We start from the raw sequence: 14,007 nt of genomic DNA on the forward strand, positions 1-14,007 counted from the left end.
TGGAAGCTTCCACCGTCACATCCGGGATATGCTCGGACGATTGCGGAATGACATCAGGGGTACTTTTCTGACATGGGCTCGTTAAGGTATGTTTGGGGAAGCGTGCACGCATCGAGAAGCGTACCCGCGCCTCCCCGGGGTCCTATATAAGGACCCCCAGGCGTCGACGAAGGTATGCACAATCCTCACTGTAGCCACAGTTACGCTGCCTCTCTCATTTCTCGTTGCCTGACTTGAGCGTCGGAGGACCGTCGTCGGGAAACCCCTCCCGACTCGGCTTCTTTGCAAGTCCATCGGAGACATTCATCGCCGGCCAGAGACAACGGAGCGTGTTACGTCCCCAGCGTCTGTCGACTCAGCGCTCGGACAAGATCATATATAATTAAGGGATGAACGATATTTTAAAACTAAAGGGCTCCAAATAACTTAGATAGAACCTTTGTAGAGAAGGCCAGATCTTAGAGGTCTTTTATTGTATGTTCATGACTCAAACTAGTGACCACTAAATCCAATAATTTTATTGTTACATCAAAGTTCCCTTTCAAAGACTAAGATAGCAATAAGGATGTTGCTGGAATTCAGATACATATCACAGCTTTAATGTCATTTTTGTTTGAATAAAGGAGCAAAATAAGTGAGAGGGCTCGGCGGTATGAACGACGACTCGAACCGCACACATAGATTAAAGGCACAAACACAATAGCAGCATAGATTATCGACTACAGCTTTTCCCGCACATAATAGAGAGCAAAGCCTTGGCTCTACTACTGTACATGTAATGTAATATTTCAGCTCAAAAGGATCTGCTCCAACTCCTGTCAAATTATGCTACTTGCAAGGCTTCTCGGCTTTTGATGTCCAAGACCCTGTACAATGCTTCCTCCACGACCTGCATAAACGAGTTCAATTATGTTTATTTGCTATATACATATATATATATATACTGTTGAACGAGTATAAATAAACTCTTATCAACACTTTTATTACCTTATCAGGAGTGGAAGCGCCTGAGGTGACGCCGATAGTTATTGGTCCAGCAGGAAGAAAATTCTCTTTCTCTACAAGCTCCCCGTGCTATTTGTAGAAACAGATGAGGTGATAATTAAAGCGATGGAGTTCATAATGCAAACCGGTAAAATGTTGTGCATGTGTATGACTTACGTTTAACTTGTAGGTGATCTTGTTTCCTGGTCCAATTCTCTGTTCATTGTCAATCCAATAAGATGGGATTCCCTTGAGCTCTGCGATTTCTTGGAGATGTGAAGTATTGCTGGAATTCCAACCGCCGACGACGAGGATGAGATCAAGTTTCTCTTCCACCATCTTGAACATGGCGTCTTGCCTTTCCTGAAATAGTGCAAGAAAATGATAGGAGGGGCACTGAATCAGTAATTCAATTGAGTACAGTCACAAGAAAATATTCTTTCTCGTTTCTTCAAATTTAAAACTAGAAGTATATTAAGAAAATCACATTTAGATATCTCAAATTTGAAAGAGGCACTTAAGAAATAAGGCTTCATTGTAGGACCTAATTAACTTTATTTTCGGTCCTAAAGAATGATAATCAATTTGAAAGAAAATAAAAAACAAGCCAATGGACCATGCTTAATCGTGTGACAAGACAAGATCGTTCAAGGTTATTGACAATAGTCCTAGTGGAGCCAAAATCTTATGAAAGCGAGAAGACTAATTCCTCACTTCCAAATAAATTGCAGTACTCTAACTTGCAAAATCTAAAGAGCAAATAAATGGTAAGATAAATGAGGGTTAAAATCTTGGTAGACTGCTTACTGTATCCTTAAAGCATATATAGATTATGCATCAAGGTTATTGGCGAAATTGTACAAAATTTCTACAGACATTAGAGAAAAAATTGACAACAATATTCAGAAAAATAAAAGAATTTTTTTGCATTTTGACATTATGATTTAAGGGGAACAAGTTAATTGTAAGTATTTAATAATATAGAAGCAAGAACACAAAAAACCACAGGTCTAACAGTTTGAATTGAATTTACAATTTGAAAAATATATAGAAAAAAGACAAACTTTCAATAAACACACCTGGGTAGCATCGCATATGGTGTTGAAGCTGACAAAATGATCATTGAGGTTTTCTACACCGTGTTTTCGCATCATGGTTTTCTCAACCAATTTACCTGAATTCTCAGAGTTTAGTTGAAGAGTAAACTTACAATCGGATAGAAACTTACAATTGGATAGAAACAAAACACATCGGAAATATTTAACTTACCTATGTCCTCTGTTTCACCCTTTAGCATCGTAGTTTGATTTGCAATGCCGACTTTAACTAAGTCGACATCTGGATCAAATCCCGCAGAAACAGCAAATTTAAATTTCTGTAACACGTGAATACGTTGTTAAAACTTTCCTTCTTTTGTGCAAATATTACGAAAGAAGAGAGTCAATATACCTCAAGAAATGCTTCTTTTGTTGAGCTAGACCCATCTAATTCCCCACCAAGAATGTAATCACACACATACATTGCCTGTTTTTAATATAAAAAAATGGTTATATACAATGCTCATTTGTAAATAACATTCACATCAAAAGATCATTGCTTAACGTATCATTACCTCAGCCATGTTCTTTACGACAATATATCTTCCTGCAAATGAAGCTGTTGCAATAGTCTCTTCATGTGAATATTTACCATGTATAATTGAAGTGTAATCACCCTTCTTGTGCTTCTCAACAGTGTTCCAGACCTTTAATGGAAATTAATACATATTATTGGAGAAAGAAATATTTAAGGGGAAATACAATTCCAAGTCCCTTATTGTCAGATAGAATGGGAAAAAAAATTACCTTTGAAACCCATGGACAAGTAGTATCAACAATCTGGACTTGTTTTTCACTCAAGAGGAACATTTCATCGATAGCAGCTCCAAAAGCTGGTAAAATCACAACATCACCCTTGTCAACAACCTCAAATTTTTTCTTGCCGTCCTCAACAGGAATATTTTTGACGTCCATTTCTTCCAATCTCTGCGACGTTTAGAACAGAATATAAGCAATCTCATAGAACTGAAAATTTATCCATGCACAAGGAAACTAACTTAGAAATAAAAGAACAACCAAATATTCATCTAGTGAAATATTTCTTCAAACAGAAAAATAAGTATTAGCTCTGTCAAAATAAGTATTCATCAAGCTTCTTTTGACCACTAGACATAAAATTACTGGTAAAAGCAACAGTGAATGTTAAACCCAACATAGTATCTTGAAGATTCAAGCAAAATTATATGCTTTCATACTCTAGAACCTAGTATAATAATTTCCCTACCTCCGAGCTCAAATTTTTACTCTGTAGTATTTCTGTTTCTTTGGCTAGCTCAAGAATATAGGAAGTTTGCTATTTAATAAAGAAAATTTAGGAAGGCATCAAAATAAATAGGAATAGGTAAGAATCAAGATTATATATTTGAAGCAGCTAACTTTTCCCTTTTTTGGAGAAAAAATTGAATGAGATTAGACAACTAATAGATAGGAACAATCGCAAACCTTGTTGACCGTGGGATTGTGGATGATTTCGTTGGTAATCCAAATATTGTCTTCTGGAAATTGCTTCCTCGCCTCGTAAGCAATCTGGACTGCTCTCTCAACTCCCCAACAGAACCCATAGGCCTCCGCGAGCTTCACAGTCACGTCGCCCCAAGTGTACACATTATTGTTCTCCTTCAGCGTCTTGACAACATCACCTGAGATCACACAAACCCTAACCGGAGTCAGAACCCCAATTATCCCACAGGCAGCAACACCCACACAGACACACATAAAAAAGAGCCCAAATCCCTAATCTTACTCGTGTACTCCTGGTCCATGAGCTCGAGTGTCTCCTTCTTGTGCCCAAACCCGCGTCGGTTGTAGTTTTCGCTTCGGGTGAGGTTATGGCGGAAAGCCTTCTTGTCGAAGTCCGGCTCGAGCGCGTTGTCGCCGCTGCAGCGGACGGTCATCGGCATGCGCGCCTTCGGCGCAGATCGGACGCGGGAGGGGATGGCTAGGCTGGAAGAGAAGCGCGCGAGCTGCATCGAGATCGCCATCGAAGAGGAAGAAGAAGAAGCGACGACGACGGCGAGAGGCTCAGTGCGGGAAAACGGCACACCTCGCTCGCCCTCTATTTAACGACTCGCTACGAAACGGATCCGACTGGAAAGTGGGGCCCGATCCCCAGTGCCGTGCCTCGCGAACCGTTTCAGCCGAATCAAACGGTGTTCTGATTTGACACGTGTCCCATTTGTGCAGTTTGCTTTGAAAATTGATGTGGGCCAGTCGTCAAGGACGCGCGACGCCAGTTGACTTGCTCAAGGGCAGCGGACGATCCACGCCGTTGACCGTGGAAGAGTTCCATTTTTTTGTTAAAAAAATAATATTTTCAAATTCTTCTTTATTTAATCGGGCGGTGCCGTTCAACTTTGATGGGTCGTGAACGATTACTGCAGAGATTGACCCGGCGTTTAAATGAAGATAACTTAATAGGATGAGTTGGTTCAAAAAAAAAAAAATAGATACCTACATTATAAAAATAAAAAAAATAAAATTCTGATTACCCTGGATTTATAGTGGCAGGGCTATTAACTACAAATTAAAAAATAGATTCAGATTTAAGGAGTATGAATTTTCCACCCTGTGCTCCTCGGCCAACTGTTAATAATATAAAATTTTCATTCTACCAAGAAAATATTCTACTACACTCATATATCACATATGTGATATGGTAGTCAAATTCACGAAAAGATGATAATTAAAGTTAAAATAAAATGGTAGTGAGGGTGTCACCCTAATGAGGGTTTAGCTCCTCACTGAATGTTAGAGCCTTTGTTAGGATTGATTTATAGTTAAAGGAGGATGAATAGCTGGTCGAACTTGATTTGCTTGTTTCGGTGTTACTGATTTGCAGTGGAATAAAGTTGAAACAAGACTCACAATGCTAACATAAGGATTTACTTGGTTTCCACCTCAAAAAGAGGTGACTAATCCAAAGATCCACACACGACACACTTTCCATTATGAAAACCACTCCTTCTCGGTAACTACCGGAGGTGGAGAAACCTCGTACAACACTCACACAATAAGATACAACGCACACAAGAAGTAAATACAAGACTACAAATAAAAAATCTCTTCTTACTTGATCTCTTGTTGATGAAGACGCCTCTTAAACCTTGAAAGTATAACAACACTTGTCTCTAAGAGCTTCCAAGAACTAGCGGAGAGTAGGCGGAGAAGGTCGTGTGTTGGAAGAAGGCTCGAGCAAAGAACTACTGAGAAGAAAGCTCGCCACGACTTTACACACGGCACCTTTAGGGCTCCCAATCGATTGAGCTTGCTCCCAATCGATTGTCACGTGAGATCCGCGCCATCTCAGCCGCCCAAAGTTCGCTACCTGCGCAACGGTCATATCCCAATCGATTGGGGAGGCTTGAATCAATCGACTGATTGATTTAGAGCGTCTCTGTGCTCTCGCTGGAAAAGGCCAGAATTGATTGCCTGATCGATTTAGCCTTCTTCGCGTCGCGCGAGAATTCTAACCCCAATCGATTGACTGATCGATTGGCGGTGGCCAATCGATCGGGCGATCGATTGGGCTACATTCTGTGCTCGCGATAAAGGCTACTAATCGATCGGTCGATCGATTGGGCTGTTGTTTATCGTAGCACTCTCCCAATCGATCGGCTGATCGATTGGGATTCTGTTCAATCGATCAGTTGATCGATTGACCACCATTGACTTGCATAACTCAAGCTCAAGGGTTTCCAAATCCAACATCCGGTCAACCGTGACATGTTAGAACTCCTCATGCCTAACATCTGGTCAATCTTGACCTGTTGGGATTTCTTCACTAAGTGTCCAGTCAATCCTTTGACCCCACTTGGACTTTTCTCCTCGTACCAAGTGACTGGTCAACCTAGACCCACTTGGACTTACCGTCTTGTGCCAAGTGTCCAGTCCTCAATGACCCACTTGGGCTTCCTTCCACCAGATGTCTGGTCATCCTTGACTTATCTGGATTTCCTTGTGCCAAATATCCGATCACACCTTTGACTTACTTGAACTTCTCAGCACCAGGTGTCCGGTCAACCTTGCCCCAGCTAGATTTCCACATGCCTAGCTTCACTTACCAAGTCTTTCCATCTGCTTGGCTTCACTCACGAAGACTTCCTATCTGCCTGGCTTTACTCACCAGGACTTTCACCTGCCTGGCTTCACTCACCAGGACTTTCATCTGGCTTCACTCACTAAGATTTTTACCTGGTTTCACTCACCAGAATTTTCCTATTGCCCGGCTTCACTCACCGGGACTTTCCCCTGCCTGGCTTCACTCACTAGGACTTTTACTTAGCTTCACTCACTAGGATTTTCACCTAGTTTCACTTACCAGGATTTTTCCACTGCCCGACTTCACTCACCGGGACTTTCATCATCAAGTGTCCGGTCAACACTGACCTACTTGGATTTTTTACTTCTGTCAACCTTCTTGTTGGACTTGTCTTTATCTAACCTCTAGTTAGGACTTTCTAAATCAAGTAATTAGTCAGTGTTGATCTACTTGACTTTTCTTCACATCTAACATGGTAAATCCTTGACCAGAAGAGAATTGCACCAATAATCTCCCCAATTGGACGATTGCACCTGCAATATCCATATATTGTCAAACATCGAAACTCACACATCAAGACTCAAACTTGAGCAAACTCAAGCTTAGTCAACTTGGTCAACCCTAACCAAGGAATATTGCACCACCAACCTTCAGTTCGAGAACGACCGACCAAATAACCGGTCGAACCTAAGGGACCTAGTGTTCCATTCAAGTACTAAGACACCTGATCCTGTCTGAGATCTGCGGAGATGAGTGCTGGCTATGATGGGTGACGATGACCTCCAATGAAAATGAACTCCTACGATCCGAAGAAACTCCTCCACGCTCCTACGCACAGTGAGACGAGCTAATAAAGCGTTAGTGATCTAAGACCGGGGTGAGGATCCCTGGCTAGGCCCCCCGACGCTCAAGTCAGTTCCTCTCAAAGATGGAAGAAGAAGAAGAAGAAGAAGAACTCCAGTGAAAAATAGAGTTCTGATGCTAGAATTTATGTACCTCGCCAACGGAGAAGATCCCCCTTTGTATACCACCTTACGTGATCTCCGTAGTCGTGAGGTGGTCCCCGATTCGTTAGAGTTTGTTAGGAAATGACATCATGTTCGATATTTCGTGCAATAATCCTTTAAGAAATTTTTTCTATACCCCAGATGTACTCGTTTTGTCGTTTATTCCTCATATTAATAATGGAGACATGTCATCATATTTGAAGAAACTTCTAGAAGATATTTCCCGCCAAATATTCTACCGAGCACGCCTCGACCGACTATTTAAACTGGTCATATATACTTCCTGCTGAATAGATCTCAGCTAGTCGTTTAAGCCGACCGTATATGTTATGAAGAATACTTCCTGCTGAATATATCTCGGCCGGTTGTTCAAACCGGCCATATATGTTGTTAAGAATGCTTCCTATTAAATAGATCAGTTGTTTAAGCTGGCCGTATACACTGTTAAGAATACTTCCTACTGAATATATCTTGGCCAGTCATTTAAGCCGACCGTATACGCTGTTAAGAATACTTCCTGCTGAATATATCTCGGTCGGTCGTTCAAGCCGGTTGTATATGTTGTTAAGAATGCTTTCTGTTAAATATATCTCGGTCGGTCGTTCAAGCCAGTCGTATATGCTGTTAAGAATGATTCCTGTTAAATAGATCTCGGTAGGTCATTTAAGCTGGTCGTATATGCTGTTAAGAATATCTTCCGTGGATCCTTTTCTTTATGCTCGGGCGGGCTTTGCCCGGTTGAGCATATACAAGGGCGAGGGCGCTCACTCGACCTACGGTTGGCCAATAAGATGGAGGGAATATTATATAAGGCTAAATGTCTTTATGCCCAGGCGAACTTTGCCCGATCGAGCATATACGAGCGCGAGGGCGCTCGCTCGACCTGCGGTTGACCGGTAAGATGGAGGGAATATTATATAAGGCTAACACTACAAGAAAATTAGTCTATTATGACACACATAATTGTCCTTATAGTATATTTATGGTGACACTAACGTTTTAGTGACATCTATCAAAAACGCCCTATAAAGTGATGTCGTCTTAGACCCCCTTAATTTCCTGACATTTTATAATGTCGTTATACAATATCAATACTAACATCAAAAGTGTCACGATTTAAAGATATAATGACACTCTATAATGTCAGGAAATATTTTTTTAAGGACATTTAAATATGTCGTGTTATCATCATAATAATGACAAAGTTAAATGTCACCAAAACTCATTTATTATGACATTTATGTTTTTTATAAGGACAATAAAAAATGTCAATAAAGATAATTTATAAGATCATTTATGTCACCTTAACTAATCTACAATGATATTAATAAATGTCATTATAATAATTTATAAATACATTTAAAATGGTCAATAATATGTATTTAGAATATATAACATAAATTCAATTTTACACATTATCGTAATCTATCCACCATTTAGAATAGAAAAAATTATAAAATACAATTTAAAGTGCAAATAGATACTCTAAATTCATCCAACAAATATTTGAGTCAAAGTTACAAATGTAAACTAATGACAAGTTATTTATTTTCAAAACTAATTACACACTACACTCAAAATATTAAGTCTCGTAAAGCAAAATATAACCAAACTTGTGGTGCATCTTCATTCTTCAACCATCACATCTTAAACAAAATCCAATATTCTTGTCACCTACAATACAAATTCATATATTTGTGTAAATAAAATAAAATTAAATAAGCATAAAATAAAGAGATTAAAATTCAATTCGAACTAGTGAATATTTAGCAAATGATAAACTAGGGAAGCTCCACAACATCAAATATAATTGTTTTAAAAAGACACTAACATTTACCTTGCTATTGTGCCACAAAACTCCAAATGCACCTAGTAGAGAAGTCTTCTTCATTAACTGTTAATTGCAAATATAATTGATATTAGTTTAAAAAGACACTAACATGACAGACATATACAATAAATAGTAATTAATTAAAAAGTTACATATCATACCGGCCAAGCTATTATTCCTCCAAATGTATCCTTAAACATTTATAAAAGATCATATGACCTAATCAAGCACTCTTCCCATTCTAGGACAACTAGAACTTGTATTTCACACCAATTTGATCCCAACGCTTGTCTTCCTACTTCAGTATTCTGGTCCATGCTACGAACAACTCCTTTTGCCATAATTTTCGTAGAATCAAATAGATTTTTTATCGAGATAGAACATCCAATTTGACAATGCAAAAAAGAGAAGGTTCTAATGAAAACAAATATGGCGTACCATCAACAACAACAATTATGCTAAATAAGATTATACATTATCACTCAATTTAATTGAATTCTCAACTTCTTACAATATGCAGCAATACAAAGAATGAATTAATTGCAAGAACTCAAATGCATACAAGAAATCAATAAATGACTAACTCAAGATAATTATAATCTCACACAAAACATATCTTACAAGAAAACAAACTCCAACCTTTATGGCTGCAAAGTGCTTATGTTACATCCAATTAGAGCTACAATTGATATATATCAAGCTGCAAAGTGCTTTATATTTAAAACCTTAACATTGATAGTTGTGGACGTGACACCACACCCATCCTTCTGTCTTCAAGAAATCTGACGTGCGTGCAAATGAAATATTAAAGGGTTACAAACAAGTGAATTGGCAAAGGAGCAGAAGGAAAATTTTGAATAAAATGAACAAGCTCGAAAAATCTCACCAAAAACATAGCTTATAAGAAATCCATAAATGGCTAACTCAAGATAATTATAATCTCACAAAAACATAGCTTACAAGAAAGCAAACTCCAATTCATTATGGCACATCAAACAATAAATAATATCAAAACAAACAACGAAAAACCATTTACGCATCTAACTTTTATTCTTAACCCAAAAAGACCATGTTGAAGCAATAAATTACTAACTCAATATAATAAAAAAGTAATAAAACTAGAAAAAGACTTACCCTTAGAGATAAACTAACAGGGTCATAAAGTAATGGACTACTAGATGTTGTGTGTTGTATTGCAAATCTTTGACTCTAACATTGCAATGTGTTGCCCTTGCTTTCTAACTTGCTCATCCATTTTTTTCTAACTTTGTCTTTTGCTCCATCACTATTTGGTTGCATGTACTATGACTTGGAACTTCTTCCCATAAATCAGATGGGTTTATACTATCGCCAAACATATGTACTCGGCCGGCTTATACATTCTAGATAGTATAATCTAGATAGTAAAGGTTCCTTTGTATGTTTAGTTGTAGCAACTTCTTACTACTATATTACAGAAAATGAGGAGAGGGATACTTACATAAACTGTCCTTATATATATATAGTCACAACACACATGTATAAAACGTTGGCATGTATAATAGGGGCACACACACACACTACAAGCAGATTTATAGAATGTTGGCATGTATAAGCAAATTTATAGAACAGATTACAACAACATTTCTCCACAAAACAAAAAAAAAATTGTATAAAAGAAAATATAATTAGAGAGCGATTAGATGTTACTTCAATTGATGATAAACTAAGATAAATAGATTTACATGGTTGACATGTTCAAAGGCAATTAAATTTTTTCAGCAATTAAATTTTTTTCAGGTAGAAAATATGGAAGAATTGATCAATCCTAACTCTAATGAAAAACATGTCCTATGGCAGCACATCCAGTAGTATGATGTTAAATTGGTTGATCAAAATAAGTACAATATTGGTTTAATGACTTGTTTCAAAGTTCAACCTAAAATTTTCAGCAAGCAGGTATGCATTAGTATTGGAGTCATCACCACAAATAACAACAAGTCCATCCAAAACAAGTTCCTTATTACATTTCCTAACATGCATGATTCATTTACTAAAGCAATGATTCATGAAGCAGGGATTCAATTACTGAAGCAAGGATTCATGAAGCAAGGAATCTAAGTAGCAGATGATGTAAAAGGTTTTAATAACATGCACAAATCAAATTCTATTACTAGGTCTTCAAGCTACATAGGGATTAGGCAAACTAAGGATATAACCGAAGCATGATTCAAGAATTCAACAAGTATCCTAATTGTTAGAAAAAAAAAAAAAACCTTAGCGAAGACGAATGGTGGCTTTTGCACAGTGCTGAAGAGAAGAGAACTGCGTCTTGTGGAAAAGGAGAGACCTGCGGCAGAGATAAAGCTCGACAGTAGCGGAGACGGGGCACAGTGGCAAAGACGGGGCGCGACACTGGCAGAGATAGGGCACGACAGAGGAGACGGGGCACAGCGACAGCGATGAGGTGCAACCCTAAACTACGATTTCACTGCAGTGAGGGAAGCGGCAAAGGAATATGGGGCGCAACAATGACAGAGATGGGGCACGGCGGTGGAGACTGGCTTCAGATGTGGAGACGAGGTGCAGTGACCGAGATGATCTCGTCGCAGCGGCGGAGACGATCAAGCTGTAGCAGCAGAGATGATCGAGGAGCAACGCCGCCGGTGGAGACAGGGCACACGCACGTTTGGGGAAAAGTCGAGTACCTTACGGCGGTGCAGACGGGGCACAAGCGCGTTTGGGAAAAGTTGATCTCTAGGTTAACGTTATATGATATAAATTATATTAATATATTTATTATTGATGATGACATTTATAAAATGTGACAAGATAAAAGATCTAATCAGATATTATATTTTTAAAATTAATTAGTGCTAATAAATGTCATTATAAAGAGTTTATAATGACATTTTATAATACGTGTCGTAAAGAAAATGTCCTAATAGACCATTTTTCTTGTAGTGTAAATACCTTTATGCTTGAGCAGGCTTTGTCCGGTCGAGCATATACAAGCGCGAGGGCGCTCGCTCGACCTGCGGATGACCGGTAAGATGGAGGGAATATTATATAAGGCTAAATGCCCTTATGCTCGAGCAGATTTTGGCTGGTCAAGCATACACGAGTGTAAGGGCGCTCGCTCGACCTGCGGTTGGCCGATAAAATAGAGGGAATATTATATAAGGCTAAATGCCTTTATGCTCGGGCGGGCTTTGCCTGGTCGAGCATACACAAGCGCCGATAAGATGGTGGGAATATTATATAAGGCTAAATGTCTTTATACTTGGGCGGGTTTTGCCCGGTCGAGCATATACGAGCGTGAGGGCTCTCGCATGGCCTGTGGTCGACCGGTAAGATAGTGGGAATATTATATAAGGCTAAATGTCTTTATACTCGGGCGGACTTTGCCCGGTCGAGCATATACGAGCGCAAGGGCGCTCGCTCGGCCTGTGGTTGGCCAGTAAGATGATGAGAATATTATATAAGGCTAAATATTTTTATGCTTGTACGAGCTTTGCCCGGTCGAGCATACACGAGCGCGAGGGCACTCGCTCGGCCTGCGGTCGGCCGGTAAGATGGTGGAAATATTAGATAAGGCCAAATGTCTTTATGCTCGGGCGGACTTTGCCTGGTCAAGCATACATGAGCGCGAGGACGCTCACTCGGCCTGCAGTCGGCTAGTAAGATGGTGAGAATATTATATAAGGCTAAATGTCATTATGCTCGAACGGGCTTTGCTCGGTCGAGCATACACGAGCGTGAGGGTGCTCGCTCGGCCTGTGGTCGGCCGGTAAGATGGAGGGAATATTATATAAGGTTAAAGGCTTTTATGCTCGGGCGGGCCTTGCCCAGCCGAGCATACATAGAGGCAATCACTTGGCCTTTGCTCGACCGATGATTATAGCTCTCCTATCTTTTTATACTTACACTCTTCCTTCTCTTGCTCGACCCATCTAGCATAACCCGCATCAACTCCTATTATACATCCAATCGACAAATAGCCGATCAAGTTTAAGGGATGATCGACCTATCATAAATTCGGTCGATCATAAGCCAAGCTAGATTTAGAGGACCTAGCTTCCCATTCTCACAGTACAAGTCTTTCTGCATATGGTCGGCTAGCCCTAGGCCGGTCAAACCTAGGGGTCTTCTCATATGCCAACCCTCCATCATATATAGTCAATCGATAACAATTCCAGTCAAGTTTGCACAGCTCAGGCAATTCTCATTATAAGCTCGACCGAACTTCTAGATCTCATGTTATCATTTCAAAGACAAGTCTTCTGTTATACAAACAATCAGTTTAAAGTACCGATCAATTCTCTTGGGATTTGGTTCTCCATTCTGAAGGCAAGTATCTCAGCATACGATCAATAGATCATATAGCCGACCAAACGTATAGGACTTGGCTCCCTATTGCTTCAATATCAGATTCTAGCATCACATAGGAGACTCAGTATCGGAATGATCATATGAGATTCACTGGATAACTGTATAAATTCCAAATTATATATCTTCTATTATCTCACATCTTCTGACACTGTAGAAATTATGAAAAGTGATATAAAAAGAGTTTTCTTTGCTAACGAAACATGCAAGACATTCCAAACCAACTTTACCGCACAAATTCTCATTTTTTATTATTCATCTTCTCTATATTTTGCTCAATCACTATACTAATTTGTACATCAAAAAATCTACGTCAAAAATCCCTTCTTTGATTTTTTTCTTAACATTTTATTAGCTTTTTCGAGTGTACAAAAAAAAAAAAAAAAAAAAAAAAAAAAAAAGAGCACCAGATGTCGTTGTCTCTCCCTATCAAAGCCTTCTCTCAAGCATCGTCAAAATCACCCTCCTAATGCATCATCTTCACTTTCACACAGAATAACCATTATTAAAATTTGCATTATGGTTGTTTGGAAAACTACGTCACGTCTCACTGTTACACCATAGACCGAGAGGCTATACTTGCCTTGTTCGAATGTCCTATATTGCATTGTTTCGAAATCCAAATCAAAATCAAATTTAAATTTAAATTTAAATTTATGGTATGGTTACTTGGGCATGAAC

General features: G+C 39.1%; 1 protein-coding gene across 1 annotated transcript; it reads right to left on the reverse strand.

Annotated features, from left to right (window-relative positions):
• Nucleotides 1-549: 549 nt before the first annotated feature.
• Nucleotides 550-4,130, reverse strand: LOC122041736 (4-hydroxy-3-methylbut-2-enyl diphosphate reductase, chloroplastic-like). Its single transcript, XM_042601520.1, has 10 exons — nt 3,826-4,130; nt 3,525-3,721; nt 2,829-3,008; nt 2,597-2,728; nt 2,434-2,508; nt 2,254-2,359; nt 2,064-2,158; nt 1,162-1,347; nt 988-1,074; nt 550-889 (listed from the first exon to the last, which is right to left on the reverse strand). Exons 1-10 carry the CDS (start codon nt 4,061-4,063, stop codon nt 824-826), a joined length of 1,362 nt encoding a protein of 453 aa, XP_042457454.1. The 5' UTR covers nt 4,064-4,130; the 3' UTR covers nt 550-823.
• Between the last annotated feature and the right edge of the window lie 9,877 nt (nt 4,131-14,007).

Source organism: Zingiber officinale, chromosome 2A, assembly GCF_018446385.1.
Source record: "Zingiber officinale cultivar Zhangliang chromosome 2A, Zo_v1.1, whole genome shotgun sequence".
Classification (NCBI taxonomy): Eukaryota; Viridiplantae; Streptophyta; class Magnoliopsida; order Zingiberales; family Zingiberaceae; genus Zingiber; species Zingiber officinale.

Bases quoted from the DNA above. Each gene is read 5' to 3' on its own strand.
- LOC122041736 (XM_042601520.1), bottom strand. From the start codon at position 4,063: ATGGCGATCTCGATGCAGCTCGCGCGCTTCTCTTCCAGCCTAGCCATC. The intron at 2,509-2,596 runs GTAATGATACGT...TATTAAAAACAG, and splicing joins TCGTAAAGAACATGGCTGAG to GCAATGTATGTGTGTGATTA. The intron at 1,075-1,161 runs GTAAGTCATACA...TTCTACAAATAG, and splicing joins AGATCACCTACAAGTTAAAC to CACGGGGAGCTTGTAGAGAA.